General features: G+C 39.3%; 2 protein-coding genes across 11 annotated transcripts in view; both read right to left on the bottom strand.

Moving 5' to 3' along the window:
* LOC111861388 (probable phosphorylase b kinase regulatory subunit alpha) overlaps window positions 1-9,568 on the bottom strand; it is a 39,366-nt gene extending 29,798 nt beyond the window's left edge. For 4 of the 5 annotated variants that reach the window (XM_023845911.2, XM_023845914.2, XM_023845912.2 and 1 more), the window contains exons 1-7: window positions 9,245-9,568; window positions 6,818-6,976; window positions 4,832-5,048; window positions 3,130-3,212; window positions 1,169-1,360; window positions 824-1,012; window positions 255-407 (exon numbers count right to left, since the gene is read on the bottom strand). In XM_023845911.2, the coding sequence (XP_023701679.1) occupies window positions 255-407; window positions 824-1,012; window positions 1,169-1,360; window positions 3,130-3,212; window positions 4,832-5,048; window positions 6,818-6,976; window positions 9,245-9,322 (1,071 nt within the window). In that variant the 5' untranslated portion in view covers window positions 9,323-9,568. Of the gene's footprint in view, window positions 1-254; window positions 408-823; window positions 1,013-1,168; window positions 1,361-3,129; window positions 3,213-4,831; window positions 5,049-6,817; window positions 6,977-9,239 lie in introns of all 5 variants that reach the window. The other variant, XM_033750300.1, reaches the window with a different exon arrangement.
* A 5,503-nt stretch (window positions 9,569-15,071) lies between these two features.
* LOC111861353 (fatty acid hydroxylase domain-containing protein 2) overlaps window positions 15,072-25,513 on the bottom strand; it is a 25,477-nt gene continuing 15,035 nt past the window's right edge. For 5 of the 6 annotated variants that reach the window (XM_023845839.2, XM_023845841.2, XM_023845835.2 and 2 more), the window contains 5 exons: window positions 23,001-23,146; window positions 20,029-20,210; window positions 19,344-19,616; window positions 18,099-18,263; window positions 15,072-17,087 (listed from right to left, as the gene is read on the bottom strand). In XM_023845839.2, coding sequence (XP_023701607.1) covers window positions 18,104-18,263; window positions 19,344-19,616; window positions 20,029-20,210; window positions 23,001-23,146 — 761 coding nt within the window. In that variant the 3' untranslated portion in view covers window positions 15,072-17,087; window positions 18,099-18,103. The remainder of the gene's footprint in view (window positions 17,088-18,098; window positions 18,264-19,343; window positions 19,617-20,028; window positions 20,211-23,000; window positions 23,147-25,513) is intronic. The other variant, XM_023845837.2, reaches the window with a different exon arrangement.

The raw sequence follows: 25,513 nt of genomic DNA, 5'->3' as shown, positions 1-25,513 counted from the left end.
GCTCTAAAACCATGTTTAATATACTGTGCACCCACTGTTTAAGATTTATCACTTTAATGGTCCTGTAAGTCAAATATAGTATAGTATTTTGTTTAATGGCACCTTATGTCAGACATTAGTTTCATAAAAATAAGATCAACAAAGAAGTTACTGATTTAGTGATGAAAAGGTTAAGTGGTTTGTCCAGAGTGAAGTAATCTGAACAAACAACTTTAAAAGAAAGAAGTCTGAAGCCTTTGCTGATAGAAACTTGCCTCCTCCAGCGCTTCAGTGTATTCAGTGACAGCATTCTTGTTCCCTTGGAAACAATAGTCCAGTATGAGGTAGCAGAGGAACAACGGCCATTCGCACTCAATGTTCTCAAACATTCTCAGTTCCCATGGCTCATAGTACAGGCGATTTGGATCCTATATTCAGGAAGAAAACACACAGGCAATTCTTTAAGAAACAGAATGACAGTATTCTGGTGACAGATGTTAATGTCCAACATAATCCTGTTGTAATCGCTCAGTCACTGCCACAAATCTTCAGCAAATTAGACAGTAACAACCAATCATATAATTTACTAACTGCTAGTCTTTTAAGGTGGTTATTTTCTGATCGCATCAGTATTGAGACTAAATAGTACTGGATGGTAGGAAGATTAATGAATGTGGAGAAGCTGATGGAAGGAGAATTGGTTGGGGAAACTGAAGTACTCAGAGAAAACACACTCCACTGCCACTTTGTCTATCACATCTCCCACATTACCTTACATGGGATACCAGGCCACTAACTGCTCGAGCTATGGCATGGTTACATACAAACAACAATGAAGCATTACCTCCTTTGGTGTCTTATGCCCATCACGAAGAAACCTTTTGCAACCATAGCGTCCTTGAAGTTTTGATACAATGGCTGCTCTTGTGAGCTGGATCAACTGAGGATCGTCAACTGCAAATGCAGGAAAACTGATGACAGACAATAAACCGCTGTCTAACTCCTTAGAACTTGATTCCCTTGGTAGCATTGACTGAAATACAAAGTGTTCAAAAAATTATTCATTTATCCTGAATTCTGTAGAGCAGTCAGTAAAAATTGTCTTAAATGGCTTAACCGTAAGTCTGTAAGCAAATTTCCCGGCTAAATAATCATGGACAATGAGATGGAGACCTCATGGTGCTTGTACCTGCAAAACTGCCTGGCATTTCTGTGCCTCATCTGCCAGAACATGTATTATTGATGATGGTCCACCACGTGCTCCAAACAAATCGAGTTCGTTCATTGCTTCCATGGCAGCTTTTGCCATTCCAATAGAGCTTGCATTTAGCTCTGGCAATCCATGATTTGTCTTGTCTCCACGCTCCCAGATGCCATAGTCCTGTACCAATAATAACAAGGTTGTTATCTTTAATCCAAACCATGGGTTAGAACCCAACAGAGAGCTGTGATGTGTGAGTTGCCAAGCTCTTATGCATTATTATATGTATTTGTAGCCAACAGTTTATGCAGATCAGCAAGATTTAACATAAGGAACCTGCAACTGATGAAATATATCACAAGATTTTTGTGACTGTACAGGAACATTTATGACTTGCTATAGGTGCAGGTAAAGATAAAGTTGTCCCTTTGCTTAATTAATCAAGCACCACCATTCTTGACTCCCGCACTAGATGGAGGCCAGTAGTCAATTTCAGACCCCAGCCTCTTTACCCTGGGGAAAGAACCCCCCACTACCCACTGGACAGGAGGCTGGGTGGGCTTCATAGCCAGTAAGGATGTTGTAGAGAAGAGAAAAATCTTTCCCTTGCTAGGAATTGAACACTGGCCATCCAGCTCATAGGCTGTCACTATACCGATGGAGCTATCCCAACTCCTAGTGTAGGCACAGAGAGTCTGTAAAGCTATTTGGGTTCCCACTGTCACCACACAGCCTGACGGGGAACTGCAGCAGTGTGCAGAGCAGCATCTTTCATTGGCTAGCAGCAATGCAGGTGGAGCTTATGCAGATTTTTGTATTTTTTACAGACGTGCAGTATCACAAAGTTTGGGAACCCCCTCTTGCCTTCTGTCTTAACCCTCAGGCCATTTTTCTGGGATATCTTGGACTAATGTAGACCATAAAATCATTTAGCCATCAATTGGCTGTGATATTCAAGTGTGTCACTTACGAGAACTCTTTTTAATCTTTCTGATGAGAGCTATATACTATAGTTGCAACAAACTGTAAATGCTCTGTCACCTTTATGAAAACATCTGAAAGTATCTGTACATTTCATACAGACTTGCTGAGTCAGTGAACTAAGAAATTCTCAGCAATCAAGAATTACTGTTGTGGTGAGTTACAACAGCCTAGCCAATGAACAGGCTGGTTATAGAATGAGTGACCACAGTACAAACCTTAACAGGGCAGAGACTTTTCTCTTTACCACCACATCCAGACCAGTTCTGAGGCCCAACCAGTCATATATGTGCATCACAGGCTCTTTGCCACAGGCAGAAAAATTAGCTGAATTGTGAAGCTAACTTACCTCCATATATTGCCAAAATTATATTGTGATAAACCATGTCATCAGATTTTGTGAAATATGAAAGAAAAGCAGCCTTACAATTCCTTTGAGCAAAGCAATTATACATTTAAATTGTACTAATAATTTTAAAAAGTTACAAACTTTTGTGTTTACATTGTCATATGATATGAACTGTATCCGTTTAGGAGGGTACTGTGACACTATGTACTCCGCAAGACGTTTACTAACATTTCAGAAGAATACGCTGCCTCCATCTTCAGGGATGAAAAGTAAATAACCAAGGAGAATGTAGCAAATAGGTTCTCCACACATGGCTCGCTGTCTGTTTGCTAGCTGCAACTTGTTTGACTTACTTTCCAACCCGGAAGATGGAGGCAGAACATTCCTCCAAAATATTTGTTAACTTATACCAAACTACAGAGAGTCGCACCCCAGAGGATACTTCTCTTCACAGTCACTGCCACGAAACTGTCATATGTAACTACTTCTTGTTTCACTTTTCAAAACACCTGACCTTACTGCCACCATTCTGAATCAACTCAACGCTTTGCCATGCCATAGGACATGTATGTTACAGCATCATTAAGTAAACAATAACACCCTTCTCTGTTGTACTTACAGGTATACAGTATGCTGATTCAATATAGAACACGAGGTTCTGAATGAATGACACTTCATCCAAACTGAACACAATTTGAAGACCTGCAAGAAACAAATCTGCTGTACCACATGGTAAGTATTCCATCTATATGAAAGAGGTAAAAGTTGTCTCTGTACTTAACTAAATAAGCACTACACCATGAAAATGTATGATTGAGTGGCTGTACAGGACCACTCATTCTGCCTTTGAACTAAGAAAATAAGATGGATGTAAAGACTTTAAACATAAGCTGAAAGTATTTTTACTAGATCATCCATTCTATACATTGTATGAGTTTCTCTTAGAGCAAGGATCTCCAAAATACGGCCCGCGAAAGAACTGTGCAGAAATGTGCCAATTGAACTAATTTTCCAATGAGTACTGGTAAAAAAAATACTTGTTCATAGATTTCAAATTCATTAATTAAGATTGTGTTTAAAATATATTGATATTCCATATTATGTTAATATTAATATTATTCAAAATTTTACTAATTCTGGACCGTATACTGCACGGTATTTCTTCGTACTTGTTCGGCCTCGATCGCCAGTGTCACTTGGTGGCAATGTAGGTAGCGCGAGCAGTTCGTTACTAGCTGTCTTGTGCACAAGACTTCTTGCAGTGGTGCAGTGTAATTGTAGCAGATTATCATCACCGCCGGTGTCGTACTTATTACCATTTTTGTATTAAAGGCAACTTCTGCCCAGTTTTGATCTAACTGTTCCGAGAATTGGTAGCGAGGAATGTTGATAAGGCTACCGGAACTTTAGTCCATTCTACGATGGCCGGCGTGGTACGGCTATCGGTTAGCCCTCCCAGCCAACAAAGGATGTTTCCAGAACGTTTACTAGAGTTATTAATTTCTCATTTTATCCGGCACATTGAAAGTGCTGAATTACCTAATGTGGCCCGCATTTCGAAAAGTTTGGAGACCACTGTCTTAGAGGGATAGTAGTAAGCACAGCAAGACCTCTGTTCAGCAATTGAAATATATAACAAATGGGTCCTTGTAGTATCTTAATGTGACTGGTGATTGACATGGACATATGTAGAACTTCTGATTTACTGTAACACTCTTAAAATTGTCTTGATAAACTGATAAGTTTAACGTAACTAGTATGATAGGCATTTTTTTATTCAACTTATATTTCAATTTATGTATTGTTACCTAACTGTTATTTATCTTGGTTTGATAGTGTGTGTTATATTTTAATTGTAGGCCTAACCATGTCAAGAGTGATTATTTATTGTTGACAGATTCTAATCCTTTAGGCATTTGGGCAAAAAAATTTCAAGAATGATGTCACTTGTTCAAGTGTTACTGTTGTAGCAATTAGGAATGCTAAATAAAAAACCTTAAAACCCCTAGAAACCTTGATCTTGGCACTAGTTGGAGGTGAGTGGTCACCTTCATGACCTGGCCACTTTATCCCCTCCCCCTTGAGATGTGATTGGATGAATGTATTGTTTCCATCTTCAGGGTAATAGAGTAAGGACAACAAAGCAAACAGTTCTGCTTGAAGCTTGCTCTGTTTATTCTGTGACCCTGAAGTTAGAGACGGCATATTCCTCTGAAACATGAACGAACTTCTACCAGACAATATGGCATCCATCCCAGTACACAGTACTCTTCAAGCTGAGGCATATTTTCCTTCACAGATGAAACAGTGCAACATCATACCTGAAGCAGTCATCTGTGCCAGTACTAGGAGGTACAATGAAACAGCATCAATCTGAAGATGCCCCCACTCATCGTCCCCTACAACAGTTTGACCAGTGGAGGAGCTGTACTTTGCATGCAGTGCATCCAGCGGATTCTGTGTCGACTTGAATTTCTCCACCTTATCCTTCTGCTGCATCATTGCCATCAGGAGTCCCCTCATAAGCTTCACACAACTCTGAAATCAACAAGGTGGCTTTCAGAGCTCCTCAGTATATTACCAACACATTAGACACCAATTATCTGAATCCCCATTATCCAAATTGCCAATTAACTGAACCATCGCAACTAAGGAATGCATCTGTTCAACCAACATCATTGTTGGACTTTTCCAAATAAAGTGTTTAAAGGCAAGAAAAAAAAACGACACACAAAGCTATCCCTGTAAGAGGCTGTGAAGGCCCATAGGGTTGTGAGATGATAAGGCTCCAACATTTTCTAGACAATCGGCTCACAGGTGATGGTAAGGTTGTAAGCCTTATGCACCGGCCGCCCTTTACGCCCCAGGAAGATTCCTGGTACTCATTTCTGTCAGAGGCTGAGTGAAGCAGAGGGCCATATTGTGGCTGGAAGGATTAGGTAAACTGGAAAAAATTCAATGACCTCATCAGGACTTGAAACTGTGACCTTCCAGCTTGCAGCATAATGTCTCAACCAACTATGCTAACATATGCCCCATCAAATAAAGTGTGTGAAAATGTTAATTTATAATTTAATTAATAAGTTACTAATTTTTCATGTTTCATCTTTTTAAGAAGTCCTTTTAGTTTTTATTATATTACAGTACATTATAATAATGTTTGTTTCATGAATATTAATTTAATCCAATTAACCGAATTTTCCATTATCCAAACCACCTTTGTCACTAATTAATTCAGATAATTGGCATACTACTGTATATCATTTTTTGTATATAGTACACATGAGGGGGGCAAGAAATGAAGAGAAAATTTTGACTGGAAAATCCAAAATCTATTTGGAAAAACTAGGTGTAGATGAGAGGATAGTATTAACATGTTTCTTTACATGCCACTATATTTTTTTCAAGCACTGACATAACCTTGTGCCCAGATTACTTCTGATAACATGAACTACTCCAATTTATCTTGTTAACTGTTTGACTTTTTCTGTAAAAGGAAAGGTTTAACCCTTCTAAGCACAGAGGTTGCTAAATGTACCATCAACTATATAGAATAATAATAATAATAATAATAAAAACTCTACATTTTGTTCTGTGTGTATTTCTGTATTTTTTGTCAGAATAGACAGCAATTATCTCCCAAAACAGCAATCACCAATCAGTCTTTATAATGGTGATACAAAGTGTTTTCTGAAGGTAGGAACTGGTCAGAAGACATTTATGCTTCAAAACATTAATATCACTTCAGTTTACATCCTTTTAACGTGCATGAAAATTCGTACATTTAAAGAACATGTAACATGTGTGTATTCTGCACTGGAATGAAGAAAAACCGGAACAAAATCAAAAGAAGTATATTTGATGTTGGTCTTGACAGATCTGAGGAGTGTGTGAGCATGCAGACAGGATTCATCTGGCTCAGGACTGGATCCAGTGGATGGCTCTTTTGAACATGGTGATGAACCTTTGGGTACCATAAAAAGGCTAGTAATTTCTTGATTCTGTGAGCAACTGTTAGCTTCTTAACACATTCAGGACCGGAGGGGCCAATCGGCCCTCTATGTTTCTATAGCGTTGCGGACCAGGCGGGCCAATTGGCCCTTTTCTGACGCGTTATGTTGCAAACCGACTATATCTCGCTGTGTGGCCACGTTGCATCATAACTACTGTGTAGTTGACCTCGGGAATGTTTGCTAGCTTAGCCAGTAACATGATCACACTCATTTCCTGTCACACCCTAAAGAAAAACAACCGGTCCGCAATGCGTTAAGAAGGACTCTACTTCATGGAGTGGGTTAGTTACATGCCTGCTCTAATTCGTAAGTCTTAGCTCTGTCCTCATCCATATCGGCTATCTTCTTGTAAGCCATTGATAGTCCCCAGACAGCAAGTATACAGTAAACATTGTCTCGGATCCAGGCATGATTGTTCTGAGGGCTTGCTGGGAACAGACCTGTTACCGGGTTCTGCGGAAAGAAAATATTAACTGAAATTAAAACATGTTCAGTGAATCGAGAGGTACTACAGTCAACATAGGAAGCCTGGAATTAACTAAGAGTACCATAAGTTTCATTACACTGAAATGTTAAGAAAACAAGATACAAGGTATAAAAACAAATGGTATCCCTTATACAGGATGTCCCAGGAGGAATGGACCAAACTTCGGGAGGGTGTTCCTTATGTTAAAGTATGCTGATATAACCCAAAACACCTATGTCCAAAGTTGAACGGTTACGGAGATAATGGCCCAAGAAAAGTGTGGTCTTCTGGCAGGTCCACGCACTGTACCTCTCAGCTGAGAGGCCTTATCTATGTTTGTCCTTGAGTGCCGTGATTCACCCTAGCCGTACATATGTAGTTGGCTTTATCAGAACGCGCAGTCAGCCACGTTACGTCAGCGCTTGCCATTCATGTGTCATGTATAGTGCTTGGAAACTCTAAGGACAATTATGACATGGCGAGCGAGTATTTTGTACTTCAATTTTATGGCTTCATGTCACTCACAAGTTAGTTTGATGTTACGTACATTATTAACATTACAGAATCCACATATTCCTGCCAGTTTTAATATGTATTTTGTAATCAACATGTGTGTAACACCTGTCAAAGTTTCACACTTCTCTGGCCATTATCTCCGTAACCGTTCAACTTTGGACATAGGTGTTTTGGGTTATATCGGCATACTTTAACATAAGGAACACCCTCCCGAAGTTTGGTCCATTCCTCCTGGGACACCCTGTATATATATCAGTGTATGGGCTTCTGGGTTGTACTCCTGTGCAGTTCAGCAGAATGCACTCATGTTTCAGACAACATATCGCCTCCAACTTCAGGGGGTGAAAAGTAAGCCAAGCAACACACCAGCAAGGAGCAGGCAGCAGTTCTTGTTTGACTTGTTCTTCGACTGTGAAGATGGAGGTAATACACTCCTCGAACATAATGGCAGACTTCTACCAACTACGTGGAGTTACAACCCAGGACATCGCATCCTTCATAGTTACTGCTGTAAGAACATCAGTTCCATATATACTTCTCTCTTTATAATCCTTCTGAAATTGCAGGAAGCTCAAGAGACGTTCCTTTTCAGCTTGCAGAAACCTTCGTGAATACTTTTTGTAATATAAAAATATCAATATAACAAAAACATAGTCATGTCTTTTAAAGACAAATATTTGATCTGCTATATAAAAATTCAATGACAGAATAAGTTCCAAATATTAATTACTTTTTGTGTGATGTGACTGTGTGTTGAATCTTGACAGTACAGTGATCAACAAAGCATACCAATATTAATGAATATGTTGTGTGATAAGCTGAACATTTAAGACATATTAATAAAGCTGGTACTAGGTAAAAGGTAAAGTAAAGTTGTCCCTGTATTTAGTTAAGTTACACATCATAAGCTGTGGGGATATGGAGGTATAGCTCCACATAACAACCTTGGCACCAGATGAAGGTGAGTAGTCAGGGTGGGCCCCAGACCTGATATGGATGTCGTAGAAAAGAGAAAGGCCTCTTGTCTTTGTCAGGAACTGAACTCAGACTCCTGTCATCCAGCCCACAGCTAGTCACTATGATTGAGATATCCTCGTTTCAAAGGGGAAATAATCACAGGAACTAAATCTTTACTAATTTAAAGAACACATGACTACAAAGCATAATTTCTTAAGCCACTTGAACAGAATGGATAATAACAGATTGCTAAATGGCATAGAGAGATATAGGAAAATCAGTCAGGAGAAGATTATTATAATGAAACATGTCTAATCCATGAAAGATATAGGAGGAAAGAAGAGTAAAAATTAACCTTGTAAGCAGACCCTCTATCTGACAAGTGTTAAGGGAGAAAAGGGCTCTATCTTAGTAATAAAGACAGTTGGAGCATTAAACTTCTCATATGCTTCACATGACTACCTTAAACGAACTTCCTGTACACTGTATTTTTTTTTTATGTGAAGGATTCGGTTGTATATTTTTGTGTTATGACTTATGCCACATCCTACGGTCATTTTTTACTAACTCTAGATCCTGAGAATGCAATGTAATACTTGTATGTATACATATATTACTGACTTCTAGAATCACTGCGAATCAAAAATTCTATCACACAGGTATTTTAAATGGTAACGTGCTAACGGGGGTACAGATTATACAGAATACGGGGGGCCTTTATTATCCTCAGTGACACTTTTCACAAACACATACAATTGCATGACACAAAAATCTTACCATACCTGGTGATTCATTATGATCTTGTGAACTATTCTTTGGTAATAATCTAACCTAACACCTGAATTACTTCGACTCCTCATTTCTAACTTTGGGAACAATTCCTTTTTGCACAACACAATATTTTGCCGTGAAAAATTAATACATATTTTGGACTGAACTTCTCTTTGCACCTGGAAGATTGTTATACTACTTATTTGATTATATTACGTATTCTACACTTCAGTTCTTGTAGACATCTAATTACAATTCATTACAGCTTGACGGAGACGAATGAATGTCTTACATAGCAAATTGACCGTACCCTACCACAACCTCAACGACCTCAACACTCCCTCTCTCACGCCCCCCCTCTCCTTTTCCTATACATTCCGTTCAAAGTTGTATGAGAAATTCGTATTAGCTTCTTTTCGCCGTAATTTGACGTACAAGTTTACTGTGTTTTGACTATGGTTCCGTCTAAGGTTGTATGATCCGTGCATTCATGCACATCAATGTAATTTGCACTGAATATTTACATTTACATTTATTTTCACTTCATGGATCCAATCATCCCCCCTTAGGGCTGGATATAAAACATATCACACATAAGCACATAAGCAACACTTTCCACTGCTAACCATATCCCCCCCCCACAGATTCAATGGTTTTTCCAAACAAATTTTTCTTGATTGCACTATTTTTGATGAATATAGCCCTAATATTTTACAATGATCATCTAGATTACTGGGTTTTTGGACTCTTTCCATTGTCCAGTATTCTAGAGAATAGAAAATAGAACTGAATGTTTCTGTCCTCAGGTGAAGGGGGTAGAAGACACCCTACTCAGTTTTGCCCCTTAGAGTGAGCTAGTTCGAATCATTGGGCTACACCTGTCAGATTTAGACATATTTAAACACTTGAGACCAGGCTAATTCAGTGGGAGATAACAAGAAAAATAGCTGGGTTGGAGGTGAAGGTCCCAATTGCAAGCCTTTTCTTTAAAGTTGGATTACTTTGAATTAAATCTACAAAATCATATGGGGCATCAAACCACAGTTCATCATTATCATCGTTGCCTGTTATAATTAAGAGAGCTGGGATACTCCGTCAGTATTGACAGGCTTCTGGCTGGATGGCCAGTGTTTGATTCACAGCAAGGGCAAGATTTTTCTCTACACCAGAGCTCAGACAGACCTTGGGGTCCACCCAACTTCCTATCTGATGTGTACCAGAGCTCTTTCCCAGAGGTAAAGCAACTGGGGCATGTAAATGACCACTAACTTCCATTTGGTGCCAATTTTTATTTATTACTAGAGGTAGTGTAGTGGTTGAGGCACTATGCTACAAGCCGGAAGGTCCAGGGTTCAAGTCCCAATGAGGTCACTGAATTTTTTCAATTGACCTATTCCTTCCAGCTGCACTATGGCCCTGGGGTCGACTCAGCCTCTAACAGAAATGAGTACCAGGAATTACTTAAATAATTTTCCTGGGGAGTAAAGCGCAGCCGGCACGTAAGGCTGACAACCTTACTGCCATCTTTGAGTCTATTGTCTAGATAATGTGGGACCCTCAATGTCTCACAACCTTATGGGCCTTTACGGCCTGTTACAGAGATAGCTTTACTTATTTTAGTGGGGTGGAACTAAGTCCCTTGTACTGTGGCCACTTCTGGCCTACTGTACTAGGCCCAGATGATAGGTGAGGGTGATTGTGGAGCAATTGGTGGAATGAAGATTGGCAGGGGAAACCAAAGTACTCGGAGAAAACCTGCCCCAGCGCCACCATTTGGTGACAAAGTAAATAATTGTGGGGCTACACCTCCACTCCCCCATTTATTTTCATGGGACAGTGTTTAATCAGTTAAGTACAGGGACAACTTTACCTTACACATGATTCTGCTGGTTTGAAGCCACTCTAAACATTTAATTTCCCTTAAAGGTACCTTGTCCCTCTTTTGCTGGTGTTGATTCCATTAAGGGGTGGATGAAAATCATCCAACTATGTTTGGCTTTCCCCAGTTTCTCCATTTTTAATATTATCAGCCACTTGACTAAGCCATCTTAGTCTGGTCTCCTGAGATTCTAGTGGAGTTTTCAGTACGTGGTGAGATGATGCATGAGAAATCTGAAAATATATCTGCACTCCTAGTTTTATCATTTTTGCTTGAGCCCTACTTGTTATATCATCACTCACATGGGTAAGCCATCTTGATTTGAGCTGTCCTTTGAATCTTTTACCTTTTAACCTATAATTCCAAACCCCTACAGTGCCATCTATTATATTCAGTTTTATTACGTCCCAATCATTGCAACTTTTCATCCATGAAACGCCAATTTCTGATTGTTACATTCCTTATTCAGTCTGTTTAATTTCCATATGTCTTGCTAGAATAGATGAATAATGGAGTATCTGTATAAATATTAATTTCAAATTATTTTATGAAAATGGTTTTTAGGATAAGGAGGAGGGTTGAATAATTATAAGATTAATCAACAACAAGCACTGTTATTTAGTAGATGTATTGTTATTAAAATTAATGCCACATGTTAAGATATGCTCTTTGTTGGGTTAAAATGTTGACAATGGCCCTAACACTTATATCACCAGAGGCAATTAAGCAGACCAATGGTACAAGCAAATAAAGTATCAATACTTGAAGCTCAGAACACCACAGCAAAAATCAAAGTTATGTCTTCCTATGCAACATCTATACATTTCATACATTAATGATAAATCATTTTACACTGTACAAATAAACTGAGTTTTCTTTGGAAGATTCTGTATTATGAATAATTTCCATTCTTTGAGTTTGTTATAGTAAAGCAGGTTATGGAATGCTACAGACAGTTGGCTAACAGTGTCAAGAGATGGCAGGACTTTTCAATGATAATACGAGCACAAAATCATTTATAACAAGGGAAGCGTTAAATCCATGAACAAAAATAACACCCGACTAGCTGGAAAATAAGCAGCACCTTTCATATTTTTTCAAAACCAGTTGGTTAAAAGAAAGTGTATGTCAAGGGAACATGCCATGAATGAACATCCAAATATTAGACAGGTATCAGACTGACAACCAATATAGTTGCAGGATTGGAGTCCATACAAATCATTAACTCTTCACCTTTGCTGTACAACTGAATAACATTACTTTTCTCAGGAAAGTTACAGGACTGGAAAGCTGCAATCTATACCACAGCATACACAGCTTCAACATTTTCTTTGCATGTTCACATTCTGATTGATCCTACCTGCTCCGAATAGGTATGATCTGAGATTCTCACAGCAGTGGTTATGTCAAGTTCTATTGTCTGGGACATAATGCTGTGAAGGGTCAAAGAATATGCCAAGCAAGAAACCAACATGGAGGTGACATGTTCCTCTGAATCACTGGCTGACTTTCAATGGACTTCACTGGCGTTATATCCCAGAAGACAGAATTCTTGTTCCAAACAGCTTTGATGATTACATATTTATCTTACTAAAACTGAAATTGTCCTACAAGTCTTCATAATTCAATATCAAATTCCATCGCAGTCCATCCTGTGTTTTTTGAGCTGAAACATGCCGACAAAACATACAAACATGATATCCTCTTATACGATCAGCTTATGGAGGTTTCTAGGCTATGGGATTCCAGGATTAGAGCCCATTTCCCTTTCTCTTACCTTCTTCCATGCCCATTGTCTCTTTAATTACAGCTACCTTCATCACTCTATCCACACTCCCATATACGACCCTGAACCAAAAGCAGTGATTATATCACATAATTTACAAATATAAAAGAGATTACACAAATTTTTTCTTTCTTACATATTACTGAATACACATGCAGGTGAATAAACCTGAACTGTACTTGTGAGATTTTAGGTTTCTATTGTGATAAAAACGTAAATTGTCATCTAATAGGTTATGTCAGTGTCTCATTGGCAGTTTCCAAAGTTTCAGAGGAACATACACATACATTCCTTGTTCTGGACACTAAGGTAGTATGTTATGCCAAAATGTTGTTAAAGACCTATACAGGACTACACAGTATCATAACTCACAAGTATGCTCTGCCTTATTCTCATGCATGTGGTAACTCAGTAACATTCAGCTTCTGACTGTGGGGGAGTACCAATCCTGCATTTTGACATCAAGACCACAGTTCACTGACCATGGGTCCTAACCGTTTTATCGTAAACAATCATTTAAAACTTACACAACAGATTAACTAGCCTAAATGCAATAATAATAATAATAATAATAATAATAATGATATAATGGATAATTTTAACAACTATGTATATAGGAACTATACATAAGACTTATGACATACAGTTAAATGAACTGAAACACTGTTATACCGTGGAGAGCAAAAAGACACAGTTTTATCTTAGTACTGATTATCAAAAGCAATATTACAGACAGTGAAAAGATTGCCTGTCAAAAATATTTATAAATGATTTATAATTTATGGGATATATCCTCGTTAAGATAACAAATTTACATGGCCCATTGAATTAACATGTTAGCATTATACTGGGTCTCTTTCCTGTAGATTTTTCTGTTGCTTGAAAAAAGAAAAACAATATTCCAAGAACTCCATCTACTAATATGCAAACATCCAAACATTTTAAATTTAATTTATAGGGAATTTTTAACTGAAACTGAATTACAGTAGAACTTGGTTATAACGTCATCAAAGGGACCTAAAAAGAGTGTCGTTATAAACGAATGTCGTCGTAACCGAAATGGGCACTTCCACAGTAGCCTTATGTTAGTCACGTAAAAATCTACCAAAAACCGAGTTAAAATGTTGCATTTTTTAGTGAAATACGTAGTTAAGTACAGACTAACGTAACATTAACGTGGAATTGCCCAAATGTTTAATATCAAAGACATATTACAGCGCTTTTCACTGACAATACACACCGCACTAATACTGTATATTAAAGGTAGGCCTACTCACCAAATTACAGTAGATTACATCAATTGTTGTGCCTTACTGTACCTAGATACGAGTACAGTAATCAGTTATCTTCATCTGTTTCCTGTTACTTGCCCAATACACACTTTCTAAATTACGTTCAATGTCCATATCAGAGAAATTCAGGAATGGAAATGATGTTACATACGAGGTTGATGCATTTGTGCATGTCGTACTAAGCAAGGTATAAAAACAGTTGCTTTATGAGGAATTAGTTCGTACCATTGAATATTTGACGCAATAGACAAGGTGTCGCAGAAACCGATGTTGCTATAACCAAGTTTTACTGTACTATATCCTACATATCCAAAAACGATTGTGATGGGCATATTAAATTCTTTGGTGAGTTCAGGGGAAGCAACTTATGAAAGGAGGAAGATTCAGCACACTTCAGTACACAAATATTCCCAGGAGTATATTGACATGTGTTGCATGAGGCTACAGTGCTTAATATTTTATGAGAACCACAAAGAAGTTCCTTAATTTTTTCAAGACCACGTTAAAAACCTTGACTTCCTTAATCTGTGAACAGCAAAATGCTGTGTCAGAGATGAACAACCCATCTTTTAAAGACTAAGAATGTTTTAATGCGTTTCCTGGTCTGGACTATCATGTATGGAGCAATGGTAGAACGATGACTGGCAAGGGAAAACTGTTCCAATGCCACTTAAAGAACAGCATTTGGCATGGAATGGATTTTGGCAAATTATATTGTGGTTTGTGTCTGTACAATGAAATTCTATGAGAATCCAGAAACATGATTCTCAGTTACACATGTACAATAAGTGAGGTGTACCATATTTTTATAGGTAACATGTGAGTTAATAAGACATAACTACAAAGGTCCGGGAAGCTCTGTAAGATACTGTCTCCATGTCTTCAAGAAATCACTTGTACCATCTTTACTATCTGGAACATACATCTCAGAATTTTTGAATTACATATTTTAGACAAAAAGCTATGACATTTATTTTACTTCTCAAACTGACCCAAAATACGTTTCAATGCTTTTATATGTATATAATGTTATATGACCACAAGCATTCAAATATTTTGTAAAGAAATATTTATTAAACACAGCAAACTATACCATAAAAAATACAAAGAAATATTTATAAAACATAGAAATTACAGACTAACACAGCATGCCCCCAAATTATGGAAGGGACGTGTTTTTAAAAGTAAATGTCTGTATCATGAAATGCCATAACATGAACCTCACAGATGAATTCCTACAGAAAATCTTCCAGGTCAGAGCTACAATAAAATCACTGTATTACCCCACCAGAAATAATAATACATATATAAAACATGTTAAATATGGGCATCACTGCACACTCTAAATTAAGATATGAATAGAAACCTCACCAAAAGCCATCCCTATACATCACATCACTGATGCATGAATAGTGTGATCTGAATTTCTTAAATTATGCCAAAATTCCACACAATGTCCATAAGGCAAGGGTACACTGTATTTACATAATCTCATAAGTAAATAACTATAATAAAATATAACATTAAAATACATATAAACCTTTCACAGTCAACATACTATATTGTATATATATCTTGGCTGTAAGCAATATATTTACAGTGTAAACAACATCTCTCCTAGCAAATCTTCGTACTACACTGATGTTCTGACAGTGTTTTGTTACAAGGCATAATGACAGGTCAAACTGAGAAAATGGAAAGCTCGATCAGCTGGACCATGTGCTTGTCAAGTTAACAATGATGCAAATGCTGATGGAAAATAAGGATATCAAAACTGTAACACAAAAGCACCCCCCCTCACTGATTTTATTGCTGTTTTTATTTCTCTCTCCCACATATGATATATGACAGTAACAAAATATACATGCTGTTTAAAACTTCCTTCATTGCGCAGTGATCAAGTCCAGCTTCTAATGGGCTCAACTGAGTACGGTCTTTTCCCCCTCATTTATACCTTATTACCGAAGTGGAACCAGCTTTTGAAATGCTGTGTACTTTAAATGCATTTAAGATGATGGACAGTGCTCACTCATCCATCAACACGTTAAATAGATCTCCGCATATCATTGCCCCTTACATTTTAAATCACCCATTATCCTGAAAGGCAGTAATTAGCAGGGATGTGGTCAAGCCATGGCAGCAAAGGGCAGTGCCCCAGTGCTTTTCTGGGTGCCAAGGTGTCATTCTGCACCTATTTTAAAATCAGTAACATGAAACATAAATTATCTATTCCTGGTCACTTAAACAATGCTTCTATGTTATTTGCAAAGAAGGTGCAGGAATGGCAATGGAGGTGTCACTTGACAGCTTGTATCCACACTTATCTGTGTGTCTGATGACAGATGGTGCAACATGTCATGGCTGGAATTTTATACATGTAACTTGCTTTTATAACTTAGCATCATTAGACCGATGAGTAAGATAACGCATGGTCCTACATGTGCGCATTGCTGGTCTTGTTTAATTTCTGACCTCATCAAGGCTGAATTGTCACTCTGTTTATGTATGCCCATTTCAGTTCTCTTTTTGAAAGTGTAAAGCTGTTGTTATGTAACAGCAAGAATAGTTTCATGTCATGATTGGTGTCTGTTTCTTTCAAACTGGAAATGAATTCCAGAATGCTCCAGCGCTTCCATTTTTAGATTTACACGTAACTACTTGCCAAGTAATGTAGCAACCATAGTCTTACCACAGCTAAATAAGAAGTAAACCTCAGTGTAGTACTGAAATTTATTTAAAAACCTGCATTCCCTTCCATTACAGTAAATAGTATTGGATGCTCCAAGAAATGCCAAGTATGTCACAGTCCTGCAGAGAGGGACACACAAGTTTTTACATATAGTTCATTTCCTGCGTTACAAAACACCCTGTCCATTCAGTTGCAGTCTCATCAGTTCCTGTAAAGAGAAACTAAAGTGAAAATTAACACAATAATTTCTTCTGAGGGGAACAGTCATATAATTTCCTTAAAGACTTATGTTTAAGACTATTTGTACTGACTGGTATCAATGTCTAGGAACTAGCAGTGATCATCAGTCAAGCTTGGGAATGGTAAAGATAAAGTTGTCCCTGTGCTTAACTAATTAAGCACTATACTATGAAGGCGTATGGGGAACTGGATGTATAGATCCACATTTTCTTGACCTTGACACTAGTTGGAGGTGAATGGTCAGCTTCATGCCACGATTGTTTTACCCCTGGGGAAAGAGCCCCTGGTACCCATTGGATAGGAGGTTGGGTGGACCCCAGAGCTGGTCTGGACGATTTGGAGAAGAGAAAATTCTTGCCCCCACTGGGACTCGGAACTCCAACCCCTTGGTTGTCTAGCCCGTAGCCAGTTGCTATACTGACTGTGCTAGCCTGGCTCAATGTTGCTCAGGCAACTAATGTTCAGTAACATCAAGCAGTCAATGTTATTGCTGCACATAAGCTCACTGCTGTTTAAAGAATAAATTTACCAGGCAGTAAAAGCATTAAGTATAGAGGACAAATTCCCATTCAAATCCACACAGCAGGTAACAAATTAAAATTGGGCAGGAACCTCTGGGAATGTCTCAGCTCCTTCTTTACTTTCTTTTTATTGCTAGTAGGGTGGGGCTAAGTCCCTTGTACTGCGGCCAATTCTGGCCTATTGTACCAGCCCCAGATGATAGGTGAGGGTGATTGTGGAGCAATTGGTGGAATGAAGATTGGCAGGGGAAACCGAAGTACTCAGAGAAAACCTGCCCCAGCGCCACTTTGTCCACCACAAATCCCACTTGACCAGACCAGGGATTGAACTCAGGGTGGGAAGCCAGCGACTAACCGCTTGAGCTATGGCGTGGCCGCTCCTTCTTTACTTACATGAGAAAGTACAAGATCAGAATAAAAAGTACAGAATGTAATGATAATGTCCTGGGAAGACTGACCTTAACTACTTAGCTTTACATTTGCTTTCATCGGGGAACGCTTCACGAGGGGGAGTGAAGTTGAGCATCATCACATGGCGTGCATACGCTGTAGTACTGCGGAACGAAGTATCTGTCCCATGGATGCGGTCAAGTACACCCAGCACGCCAAAGCATTGGTTGAATCTGTTGAAGATAATAACAACAAATTGCACAGATTACTAATCAAGCAAGTTAACACCAACAGGCAGGTCTAGCAGTAATTCTCAAGACTCGCATTCAGAATATGCTTGGTTCAAATCTCAGTTGGGATACTAGGCATCTTCAAGTCCCTCCAGGCAACTGATAGGCCAGAACCTCAATCAGGCCACACCTGCTTCCTTCAGAATCCCTTCCAGTTCATCATTCATCTATTATCCTAAGCTATATATGTTCTGCAGTAGTGAAAGTGTTGTAAAATCAAAGCACAAAAGAAACCATTAAACCACGCTTTTAGCCTACTTTCCTTCCTTATCAAAGAAGAATTGGGCTTACAAAATCAGCATGCCGTGTGTGTGTATGTCCCAATAGTAACATTATTCTTTTGTTCTTAAAAGTCAGTTAATATCTAATACATTAATTTACTACAGTCTACATTCTATTGCCTGAGTTCTACATAAAGAAGTCTATTATTTAACAGAACGTTTTCATTCACAACACATGGCAGAACGGTTCCATCCATAACAGAGTTTTATGGTAAACACTACACTATGTAGTTACAATAGGGACAGCCCAGGTATGTAGTTAGTTAGTTACTGGAGACGGTGGGGTTCCCCATGCACTTAGACCTGTATTGGTCCATTGTGCTTCCCTCTATGATTTCTACCACTCTCTATATCTTACCGGTACTGGTGCTTACCATCAGTCCCGCCCAGCCAGCGAGACCGGCTCTACTAGCTGAGAGGTATCTATAATGCTTCCCCCATCTACCGGAGGTATTAGAGACTGCTGTTGGGCGGGAAACATCTGTAATTTGGCTCAGTGACCTCCTTTGGAGATATGAGGTTCTTTTACGTGCCGTAAAGCTATGACACGGGACCCACGGCTTAAAGTCCCTCCCGGAGGACTTGTTCCCTGAATATTTCCACCCTTAAAAATTTGACGACCTCCGCCAGGTATTTGAACCCGCGTACTACGAGTCATGAGGTGGGAACGTTACCTCTAGACTACGGAGGCCGCTAGGCATGTAGTTAGAATGACAATAAATGGTTCATATGTATGACTCACTTCAGATGGTGGAAATCATGAAATTCAGGTGATGGAAGAAATGGTAGATGGTAGCCTGAATGGGCGTTGAGGGTAGACAAGATTGCCAATGAGAACCACAGCCATGCAGTGGCCACATGTGATCCCATGATGAACACTCCAAGGAAGATAGGCAGCATATTTGAGAATATGCTCTCAATTGGATGGCAGTACATTGCTGTCACGGCAATCGGAGCCGTCCATTCGTGATGCCTCTTGTGAATGAAGCGATACAGGTAGCGACTATGAAGTACCCTGCAACACAAACCTGGTTACATACTGTGGTAGCAGATACATCATCAGACAGAATTGGCACACAACTTTTAACATACACGTGTATATAATGGTCTTTGTGTTAACCCTGCAACCTTCTGAAGGATGCTGTCTTCTGGAATGTAATACTGTGTAGTTCAGTAGAAATTTAGCAATGTTCAGGGTCGTCTGATAGATTGTTACCACATTTTGGAGGAACTTGCTGCCTCTATCTACAAGGTATGAGTAAGGTCAGTAATGGGAGCAAATTAGAAGGCACCACACTTGACAAGAAACTTGAATCTGGTGCTACTGTTTATGGTGTCACAACTCTTCGGCAGAGGAGGAGCAGGCAACAGACAGCTGTGTGTACAGTGTGACCAAGCTTAGAAGCTTACATGAAGACAAGCGATACCTGTGAGAATAGTAGAAGCCAATCTCTTCCATAAGTATGTGCACAGCCATCTCAGCAAGAACCCAATGGAATGTAGGTAACTCTCTCAATGGGGGAGAGCCCCTCCACTTCATCATTAAGTATGACACATATGCGACTGGTAAACCAACAACAGCCTGGTTGATAAGCACCCATCCTATCACCTGGAACATACAGGGTTTTCTGAAATCTCAACTTGCAAGTGGTACATGATTTAGAAATTTGTGATAATTGCTCAAAACATCAATAATTAAGCAATAAAACAAACAAACTGTGGTTTTAGTCCGCAAGAGAACTATACCGACCAAGCAACTGCCGTTAGTTGGAGAAGTTAGTGCCAACTTTTAGTGGATAGAGGGTGTTGTGTGGTCAGCGCAACGAATCCCCAGAGCTGTTAATTTCGGTTTTCTAGACTGAAGCCGCTATTTCCTTGAAATAGCTCCTCAATTATCCTCATGAGGCTGAGTTGACCCCGTTCCAGACCCACTACTTCTCATAAAATCCGTTAGCACCGGGAATCGAACCTGGACCTCTGGATCTGTAGCCAGGAACTCTGACCACTAGACCACAGAGACGGTCATAATTAAGCAATAAAATGTCTTTATTTTATTAATTTATTTATGTATGTGTTACTTAAGCACAAAGAATATAACATTGATTGGTACGTTGATCAGAGAATAACAAATTAAACTGGATATGGAAAGAAGCAGCCATGGCCTGATGAGACGGTAACTTGGCATTTGTCTGATGGGACTGAGGAAAAGCTTCAGTTGGGAGAGGAAGGTTCCTGTCCAAGATTTGAAACAAGGATGTTCCACACATGAAGCAGGAGTGCTATCAACGTGATGACAATGTTCAGTCCTAAGAATATTGTTTATGTAATCTTCATGAGTGTACCACTTACTCGAGTTCATGGCTGAAGAAGCGAGTAGCAAGACTACTACTGACTGTCACCTGTCCACTGTGCACTGCTGTTAATCAAATGACTAAACACTAAGTTATGTTAGGACCTTTTTCAACTATGCAGATTTTGGACGGACAATGAAGATTTTAAACAGATGAACTTGAAGGTATTATTCTAATAGTCACCTAGAGATTCGGTCACAACGGTCAGTATTTGGGCCAAGAATTGAACCACAGGTCTCCTGAATACAAAGCAGCAAAGCTGGCTATCCAGTAGCAATGTTTGGCCAGATTACAGAACCTGATATTCTGACAACTTGCAGTCACAAGTGCAAACACACAAACAACGTTGGACATATCAGAGATAACCATACATGGCCATGACTTATGTTCTCATAATCCATAAAAATCTTAGATATAAAATCCAGTTTGGTGTACGTATGTTTTCTTAAACGCACAGATGACACAGTTACCCTCAATGCCTGACATATGACATTAACTGTCTGAACAGCTTTGATGTATTGTTCAATAAAACATATCTTTTGGTATGTATAATTATAAAAACAGTAGGCAAAGAAGGACTGCCACTGTGGTCCAGTGGTCAGAGCTCCTGGGTTTGATTCCCAGTGCTACCAGATTTTCTGAGAAGTAGTGGGTCTGGAACGATGTCCACTCAGCCTCGTGAGGATAATTGAGGAGCTATTTCAAGGAAACAGTGGCGCCGGTCTAGAAAACCGAAAATTAATGGCTGTGGGGATTCTAAGGTTGTAGACTACATACCTCGGAGTTTGTTTCTTTTGCTGTGGGCACAAAAGAGTTTGCTTGTGCTCACAGACCAGAGGAAAGGCTGAAATAACATAGTATGTATCACAGTTAGTATTTTTATTGCTGTTCTGTAATGACATGTTTCGAGAGATATGAGGGAAAATCAAAAAGTCTTTGCCCATATTTGTTTTCAGCCACAATAATACACATACAGAGAAATCAAAATACAGGCAGTGTTCTAAGTACCTTTGACTATTTTTCCACATAGTCACCACCCTGGTTCAGGCATTTGTCCCATCGGACCACTAATTTGGAGAAGCCAGTGTTGCAGAATTTGGCCGGTTGAGCGCGGGACCACTGCCAGACAGCGGTTTTTGCGTTGTCAGAAATGAACCTCTGGCTTGCCTGTAACTTCTTCAGTGGACCGAACACGTGGTAATCACTGCGGGCGACGTCTGGACTATATGGTGCATGCTCCATAATCTCCAATCCGAATGACTGCAGTTGCGCCCGGGGATTCTCGTGGACAATCTGGTTCTACTTCATGACGCCAGGCTACATGTGGCAAACAGGACTGCCACCCGACTGCAGTCATTCGGATGGTAGATTATGGAGCATGCACCGTAGAGTCCAGACCTCGCCCCCAGTGATTACCACGTGTTCGGTCCACTGAAGAAGTTCCTGGTAGACCAAAGGTTAATTTCCAACGATGCAAAAACCGCTGTCCGGCGGTGGTTCCTCGCTCAACCGGCCAAATTCTACAACCTCCAAACTAGTGGTGCAATGGGACAGATGTCTGAATCGGGTTGGTGACTATGTGGAAAAATAGTCAAAGGTACTTGGAACATTGCATGTATTTTGATTTCCCTGTATGTGTATTATTGTGGCAGAAAAAAAATAGGGGCAAAGACTTTTCGATTTGCCTTTGTACTTGCAGAACTGTTGTAATGGAGAAGAGGCACAGGAAAGAAAGGGAAGCATAATGACAAAAGGGTGGACAAATGAAAGGGAAAAGCAAGGATTGTGGGAGCAGGGAGGAAAGGAGATAAAGTACGAATGTTTACATCAATTTCAGAATAATACTTGCTGAAACTGTTTTAATGTAAGGAGATACAAAGGAAGTGTAGGAATAACAGTAACAGAATTTACAAATGAAAGAGATAACCAAAAATATGCAACAAAGACGAAGGCATTGAGACTTATAAAAGATCTACTATAACAATTTCAATGGACATCACACTAGTGTTAAAATAAACATGCCTTAGAAAAAGGCATTAAGTACTTGCCTGCATCAGGCGTTTTGGGTCAACTGGTTCATTTGTTCCAGGCTGAATCTTATACTTGCGCAAGATAGCGGGTTTGTTTGTAATGTCCAGTAGCGTGTAAATACCACCAAACGTCCAGTACACAGCAATTGTAAGTATGGGCGTCCCTGATGGAAAAAGACTCAAAATTATTTTTAGAATGATCAGTCATAACCTATATATTATATTTTTAAAATTTTTTATTTTTCACTCTGAATTTAATATGAAAGATATTGATGGTTGCAGTTCTTTTGAAATTTGGTCTTTTGCTATGAGGAGAGAACGAACTGTGTGGGTACTAAGCAACAAAGTGCTGATGAGAATATGCAGACCTAGGAAACATAAAGTGACATAGATAATGGAGACAAATACATAACAATGAGTTTCAGACTTTGTACTCCTTATCTGTTAATTCCTCTTGTGAGAGTCAGGGGTGAGATGAGAATTCCCCTTCTTGTCTTTTCTTTCCCTTGTTTGAAGTGTCGCATCATTCCTTCCCATACCTATACTTACTCTGTCCAGCCACCTCCAAATATTCTAGATATGAATAAACCAAGATGGATAAAATGGATAGGACATAGATGGAGCAAAAATGCATACCAAACTGTGGCTGCATAACGTCCAGAGGATAATTAGAATGATCATGTCAATAAGGATGAGATGGGCAGGGCATGTAGCATGCATGTGGGGAAAGTGAATGCATGCTGGGTTTTGGTGGGAAAGCCAGAAGGAAAGAGAAAACTAGAAGACCAAGATGTATGTGGGAGGATATCAAAATGGAACTACGAGAAACAGGATGGGGTGGTGTGGACTGGATTGATCTGGCTCAGGATAGGGACCAGTGGTAGGTTCTTGTGAACATGGTAATGCACCTTTGGGCTTCATGAAATGTTGGCAAATTCTTGAGTAACTGAGCAACTGGTGGCTTCTCAAAATGGACTCAGCTCCTTGGGCTGGTTAGTTAATCTGAAGATGTGGGACCACTTTGTAGGCTATGTGAAGGAATACTTGCTTTGTTTATGGTAACAGACTAAGCTCTATAGCATCCAATGCTAGAATGGTTAGCAAATAATGAACTGGAAAGGCTGTGAAAGGAAGCGGTTGTGGCCAAAATGAAAATATTATCCAAGAACTTGCCTGGAGGGACTGGGGAAAACTACAAAAGACTGAAGTCTCCGGACTGAGACCTCCAGAATGTGAAGAAGACAGGACAGCAGCATCAAAATGGATTTTAGAGAAATATCCTGTGAACAAGCTGGACTGGACTCAGATTAAGGACTAATGATATGCTTTTGGTGATATGATGACAAACCTTTACTGATAATACCTCGACCATGTGAACAACTATCAGTTACTAAAGGAAAAGCATGTATCATGTATCAGTTTGTTTCTGAAACCCAATATGGACCTTGCACTATGTTGTTCAAGAAGAAAGTTAATATAATGTAAAGGCAGATTTCTTCTTTTGTGCTTCTTGAACTAGGCAGTGAGGGCAGTGGTTTTTGTGACATGCCACCTGATTTAGAAGCTTGTAGTAGCTCATTTATTTCTTGATATCTGTCAGTAGCTGATGCTACCATTCAGTCCAGAACCTTTTGTCTTCTTGTCCGCTGTCCAAGAACATAAAAGTTAGAATATACAAAATTATAATTTTGCCTGTGGTTCTCTATGGGTGTCAAACTTGGTCTCTGACAATAAGGGAGGAACACAGACTGAGGGTGTTTGAGAACAGGATGTTGAGGAGAATATTTGGACCGAAGAGAGATGAAGTGACAGGAGGTTGGAGGAAACTGCACAATGAGGAGGTTCATAACTTGTACTCTTCTCCAAGTAAAATTAGAACAATCAAGTCAAGGAGGATGAGGTGGGCAGGGCATGTAGCACGAATGGGGGAGACAAGAAATGTGTATAGGATATTGGTGGGAAAGCCAGAAGGAAAGAGACCACTGGCGAAGGCCAAGTAGGTGGGTGGACAATATTAAAATGGATCTTAGAGAGAGAGAGGATGGGATGGTATAGATTGGATTGATCTGGCTCAGGATAGGGACCAGTGGAGGGCTCTTGTGAATACGGTAATGAACCTTCAGGTTCCATAAAATGCTGAGAAATTCTTGAGCAGCTGCAGAATTGGTGGCTCCTCCAGAAGGGCTCAGTTCCATGAGTAAGTAAGTATGTGTCAGTAGCCGATGCTTAGCCTGAAGCTATTCTATTTTTACAAACTGTCCTACATTATTCAGAGTATAACAATACTTCTTATATACTTATAATTTGTATTGTCAATCCTGTATATAAGCAACCTGTTACATTACTATATATACAGTAGAACTTGGTTATAACGTCATCAAAGGGACCTAAAAATAGTGTCGTTATAAACGAATGTCGTTGTAACCGAAATGGGCACTTCCACAGTAGCCTTATGTTAGTCACGTAAAAATCTACCAAAAACCGAGTTAAAATGTTGCATTTTTTAGTGAAATACATAGTTAAGTACAGAC

Source organism: Cryptotermes secundus, unplaced genomic scaffold (assembly GCF_002891405.2).
Source record: "Cryptotermes secundus unplaced genomic scaffold, Csec_1.0 scaffold289, whole genome shotgun sequence".
Classification (NCBI taxonomy): domain Eukaryota; kingdom Metazoa; phylum Arthropoda; class Insecta; order Blattodea; family Kalotermitidae; genus Cryptotermes; species Cryptotermes secundus.
Note: the sequence above shows the minus strand (reverse complement) of the source record. Positions and strands in the feature narration are given on the sequence as shown.